At 35.9% G+C, this 5901-nt stretch overlaps 1 protein-coding gene across 1 annotated transcript in view; it reads left to right on the top strand.

The window, feature by feature from the left end:
* Positions 1–5746: 5746 nt before the first annotated feature.
* The window catches only part of PRRC1 (proline-rich coiled-coil 1), a gene marked incomplete at its 5' end in the record, with an annotated part of 9952 nt that continues 9797 nt past the window's right edge, over positions 5747–5901 (top strand). Inside the window, one exon of the mRNA XM_010182881.1 lies at positions 5747–5858. Within this exon, the coding sequence (XP_010181183.1) occupies positions 5747–5858 (112 nt within the window). The remainder of the gene's footprint in view (positions 5859–5901) is intronic.

Raw genomic sequence — 5901 nt, 5'->3', positions numbered from 1 at the left:
CCTGTAGCTTGATTAAAGGACAAAATCTTATTATTGCATACTCTTCTTCATAGTGAAGTTTAACAAAAGACTGTGCCATTCCTTTCTTAGGGTTGATATGTACTCATTCTGCACAGACAGTCTGTTCCCCACCAAGCAATTGCTGACCCTTTCATCACATTTGAAGAGGTACTTGGAATATAAAATCCCTCTGATATAAGAGTTTTCATGGAGAGTGCTGTGAATAAACCAAGTTTACTTGCTTTCTGAGGCTAGGCTTAGACATTGGATCTTGGATGTTTTTGCAAAGCATACTGGTTTGTCAAAAGGACTATAATTTCTCCTATGTGATTTTGATGCTTTCATTTTGTTTTGAGGCTCTTGGTAAGCCTGTTAAGACTAACATTGACATTCTACTTTTTGGATTTTTCAATATGGTGATAGCAGTAATTTTTCCTCCATATTAGATTTAAGAGTTGTATATACCTATAAAACAATGAGACAGTGAGGAGTTTTGGGTTATTTTTTTTGTCCGGTTGTTTGGTGATTTCTTTTGATCTGGTTGTTTGGTTTTTTGAAAGAGGAAAAACCTTGTCTTTTTCTAAGTGTAGTTCTTTTTTATACAAACATGGATATCTTAACACATTATCTAAGCTTTTTCCTCTGTAAGTTGTTAAAGGAAATAAGCTAGCTGGCAGTCCTCAGGAGATGCTGATGTAATGGATATCGTGGAAAATATTTGAGTTTGGCTATTTTTCATACATATAATTACTTTATATAGGATATTTTTTCCATTAAAATTTCCTTAAGAATTGTTACCTTGGGAGTGGTACAAATCATTGCTGTCTAGTTTGCCAGACTTGCGAGGAGGCAGTGTTTTTTTTCTTAGCTGCCTCTGCACTGGAAAACCAAAATCTCCAGATGTTCCTGAAAGTCTTAATTTTTTCCTCTCTCCTTTTCTTCTCCTAAACCCTTTTACATTAATTTAAGATTTTAAAATCAGCTCATGGCTTTAGTTTTCCAGAAGTAGTATATTTCAAAGGTTTACTCAAAGATGACTTCCAACATAACCTATCCTTTATAATAAAAGTCTAATTCTTCAATTACTTTCAGTTCTGACAGTGTTGCCAAAGCAGTATGCTATTTGGATTTTACAGGAATTAACTGTATTGGAAAACTTGTTGAGTGTAAATTAATTTCAGTGTAATTTTATTCATGTTGGACTTGAATTTCAGCTTGAATTTCAGAAGTTTCATTTGGCTATTCTGGAGGTTTATTTGGCTGACCCCCAAAATGCCTCTGCTTTAACATAGACAAGGTCATGATCAGAGCTTAGGTCACAGAGTCAGAACTCCTGGGCCATTGCCAGCTAGGCATGGTGTTCATCAAGGTGCTTATGATCAGTTGTGATGCTCAGGAGCATGTGCTGAAGTGCTTAAGCCTGAGAGGTAGTTGTGGTTCTTTGTTGCAAAAGGGGGGAGACTTTGGTCCTCTGTCTTGCCTGTTGCCTTATTTTGCATCCTGTCATGTGTCAGCTCTGTAAATAACAGGTCCCTGTTCAAGTTACTACAGCTCAAAAATGCTGCAAAATACTACCCATTGTTAAGTTTTTCTTGCAATGGGATATGGGTTTTGCAGTGTGTAATTACTTCTATATTATTACTCATCTAAGTACCACCAGTATATATTGGAAGCAGTGACTCAGCATGCGCACTAAGATTTTTAGAAAGAGGCTTGGAGTTTGGGTTATTGTCACAGTCCTAAAAATAAAGGGAAGATACAGGAAAATTGAGACATACTAGATAACTGTACTTAAGATCAGTCAGTTTTTTGTCTTTTTTCTAGAGTTAACATTCAAATTACCTGCTCTGTTCAGGAATGTAAATCACTGTGTTGTACATTCCAATTTAAAATCTTTTCACTTGTTTCTCAATATAGGCTTTTGTTTTCCCACAGGTCTTTGTAGCTGAAGAAAAATGATAAACAGTGAAAAAGAGACAACTCCACCTGGCTCTCCCTCACCAGGGACATCAACGGTTTCTCCTAGCGCTGCAGCATTAGGTACAGAAACTTTCTAAGCAACTCGGTCACATTTATTCATGTCTGTTGAAGCACAGCAGTTCATCCAAAAGCATTGCAATCAGCATAATTACAGTGCTCTTCTCCAGACTAATTGGAAGAATTTAAACTGTCTTAATCATGGAAGTGTGCTCCTTATCTGATGTGCATCTGACACGCAGAGTATTTTAAGCATTTTTTTATTCTTGAAACTTTTTAATGAAGTCATGTGGATGCACTTGTGTTTTTCAAGGATGTGAGGCCAAGGAAATAATGCCTTCCACTGCAGTGCAGAGTTAGATGAGCAGCACGGAAGGAAGTTAAAACAAATTTACTGTCTTGTAGGGGATGGTGATAAACCTGGATAATCACTTGGTTTTTAATATTGTGGATGAAAATCAAAGCCCTTTAATCTGATTTTTCAAGAATCTGAACACGATATTCTGAATACCAAATACTTAATTTTTTGACACATCTGGTATTCTTGAGTTGTGTTAGTGCAGTGAACTCCAAACTGGGGTGCCTTTACTCTAGGAGTTATGCAAAGCAATCCAGTGGGATATGGGGAGAATTAATACTTATTTTTATCTAAGAAATAAGAAAGAACTTAAGCTTCGCTATTATTTAATGTAGTGCTTGTCACTGGTGTCCTCACTCAAGGGATCCATACTTCAGATCTCCACATCTCCTGAGAGAAGAGTGGATGTTCCACAATACAAATGGGTTGACAGTGACAACCTTGCTAGTTTGCCCACATTCAGTGTATTATAACACCTTGCAGTTTGTGTGCCTGCTCAAGTGGATTTATGGATTGTTACCTGGCTTTAACTATACTAATCCTTACATTATGGCCAAGTGACTTAAAGTCAAGTCCTGCAAAGGGACCATGGATTTAAATTACCAGTAATAACGCAAGCACAAGCAAACAAGAAAATAGAAGAGGCAACACTTCTCTGACTCCTAGTATGAGCTTTTTGCCATTGTTTTTATCTGGTAATATAGCAAACAGTCTAATCAGATCTGACAAAAAGCCAAAAAAATTCAAAATTTTCAAGAGGACTATTTGAAATACAAATTTACTTCTGCCGTTGTTAATGATGAATCTTGCTCTAAGTGTATATTGTACCTTGAGATATTAACTAATGATAGTTCAAAACCATCATGATTAGCAAGATACCTAACTAAGCATAACATGAAAAAAAACCTCTACAATTTCTTTCATAATGTTTCAAGCCATACAGTACTCAATCTAGTACTTAAAAAATTTTAGTCAACTTAATGATGCATCTTTAGAAGGTAGGTATATTGGGGAAGCACTTGCCCTTCCTGACATGGCAAAAATATCTGAAATAATACGTGGAAGACAATATGGTCACAAACTGAAATGCATTTGTTGGCCAATACTATCGGAAGGCACATATAAAAGACTGCTGAAGATTAGAAGAAACAAATATTAGAACAAATTATACAGTGTGAGAGGTTTGCTATACAATTGCCTGAAAATACAGATGTTTCTAAAATGTTGCAGCTTATGGTTTTAGCCAAATTCTGTTTCAATAATAAAACACAGAAAGAGCTACTTTATTGTTAAATGTTAATGGAAGGGATGTGGTGAAGATATATCCTCAAAAGTGAATGACTTCTTTAATAAAAGCTGTTTTTGTTAAAACTGTGTAAGTGTAACCAGTGATGGACCGATTGCTTTGCCTAGGTTATAAAAATGGATTCTGAAATAAAGTTACAGGGATTTCAGCACACATGAAATTTATTCACTGCCTCATTCATACGCAAGCTATTGCAGCAAAGAAACTGAAGCTGGAAGTGTGCAAAGTGCTACAGGACGTAATCAATGTGGTTAATTTTATTAAAATGATCTTTAAGTAGTAGATTTTTTCAGCAGTACTTTGTAATGAGACAGGGAATGACCATGGCAATTTTTTTTGTATGACACAGAGATTTGTTAGCTTTCATGTGGTAGAGGTGTTTAAAAGAGTTGTTGGACTTAAACATGACATGAACATTTTTCTTTCACAAAAAGACAAGTCTACCAGGTTTGCTGATGTTTGCTGTGATGGCAAGTGGCTGTCAGCAGTGTACTGCAGGAGAGAGTATTTTGAAAACTGGTATATGGAAATGTTTTCCTCATTATGCAATCCTCTTGCCAAAAATAATGCAAGGATGGCATATCAAAACTGTCAGATCTATACACAAACCTGCAAGGAGAATTTCCTGACCTGTGTAAAACAAACAAAAACAACAACAACAAAACAACACCAAAAAAACCCCTTCCAAACAAAGATTTTCAGTGGGTTTTGAAGCCATTTGTTAAGAATACCCAAGTGCAAGATTGTCTGATTAGTTTGCAAGAACAGTTGAGGGACATCAAGGAAGGTGGAAATTTGCTAGCTGAGTTTCAAGAAAAACCTTTGCATAGTTGGTGGGTGGGAGTGGAAAACAAATAGCATGATTTAGTAAAGCACAACCAGCAATGCAGTCATTCCATTTGAATCTTTGTAAGGTATCTTTTCTAGCTGTTACAGCCACTAAAGGCTAATATTGAAGTAATCTGGACAGAGAACCAGACCTTGAAATTACTGTATCATGAAATGTTAATCCAAAATTTTAAAAATAATGAGGCTTCTTCAATCATATTGCATGCTTGAAAAAATTATTTTTAATAATGATAAGTATCTTAACCATTTTTGCATACTATAATGTTATTAATAGTATATTAATAAAATTATTTTTAGTGTAAGCATAAAAGTTCTTTACTGTTAACAAAAAATGATTTTTCTGTTTTTTCATTCACCTTTGTCTCATCCTTTTAAAATTTCTATTTTGTGTGGTTTCTCATTTTTATTGTATATGTTTTATGAAACATAATATGCTAATATAGTTGTATATGTAAATAATTTATAAACAGGTAAATTTACATACGTGGTGGGGGTGTATGCTCAAATTTTTTACTGATGGGTGTGCATGATAAAGTTTGGAGACTACTGCATTAGTGCAACTTGCCATATTGTTTGACAGTCACTGATGTTTAGACTGAGGCCAGTGAGATGCTTGAGCTGATCTAACAGCTTACTGCTGTCAAAAATGGCATTTCTGTTTTTCTGACCTGATTTTCTGGCTAAACTTGGTTTAGTGAGCAAAATTGACTTATCCAAGGATCAGCTGAGGGCCAGACTTAAACAGAAAGCAGAGGGATGAGGAAGCTGTGTGCCAGGGAAGAGAAGTCTGCATGGTGCTCAGCCCATCTCATAAAACCATACCTCTGAAGTGACTTCTGCCCTCTGAGCTATTATGAATGTATATTTTATTCTTAAAGATGGATGCTTCCTGCATCATCATTATTCCTGTTGATTAAGCAGTCGCTCAGAAAGAACAGTACTAGCTAGAAGTTTCTGAGGCAGACTGCAGCTGTCAAATGTTGACTTGTCTTTTTAAGCTTATGACAAATAAGGTCATGCAAGAAAGAGATGCAGCTTACATGAAACTATCACCGAAAACTGAGCACAATTGGTGTTGTATACGAACTCAAGCAGAAATAAAATTTACCTTGAAGGGCAAAATACCAGAGCAGGTCAAGACTTATTTGTAAAATATCTGAACAATTATATGTAACTGAATTTCTGGGATTAATGCTCGGCATTTCTAAAATGTTAAATTTCTAAAACTAGTTTTTTCTTTCCCCCACCCCCCCTAGCTTTCTCAACTCCTTTTGCTACACCAAACAGCACATCAGCCCTACTACCTCTGCCAGCTGCAGTGACTTCACTTCCTTCTCCTATCATGTCTTCAGCTTCTTTCTCATCTGGGCCTTCTACAGCTGTTTCTGTTACTGCATCAGTTCTAACTCTT

Source organism: Mesitornis unicolor, unplaced genomic scaffold, assembly GCF_000695765.1.
Source record: "Mesitornis unicolor isolate BGI_N332 unplaced genomic scaffold, ASM69576v1 scaffold18474, whole genome shotgun sequence".
Taxonomy (NCBI): Eukaryota; Metazoa; Chordata; class Aves; order Mesitornithiformes; family Mesitornithidae; genus Mesitornis; species Mesitornis unicolor.
The sequence above is the reverse complement of the archived record's forward strand: the minus strand, read 5'-3'. Positions and strand labels throughout refer to the sequence as shown.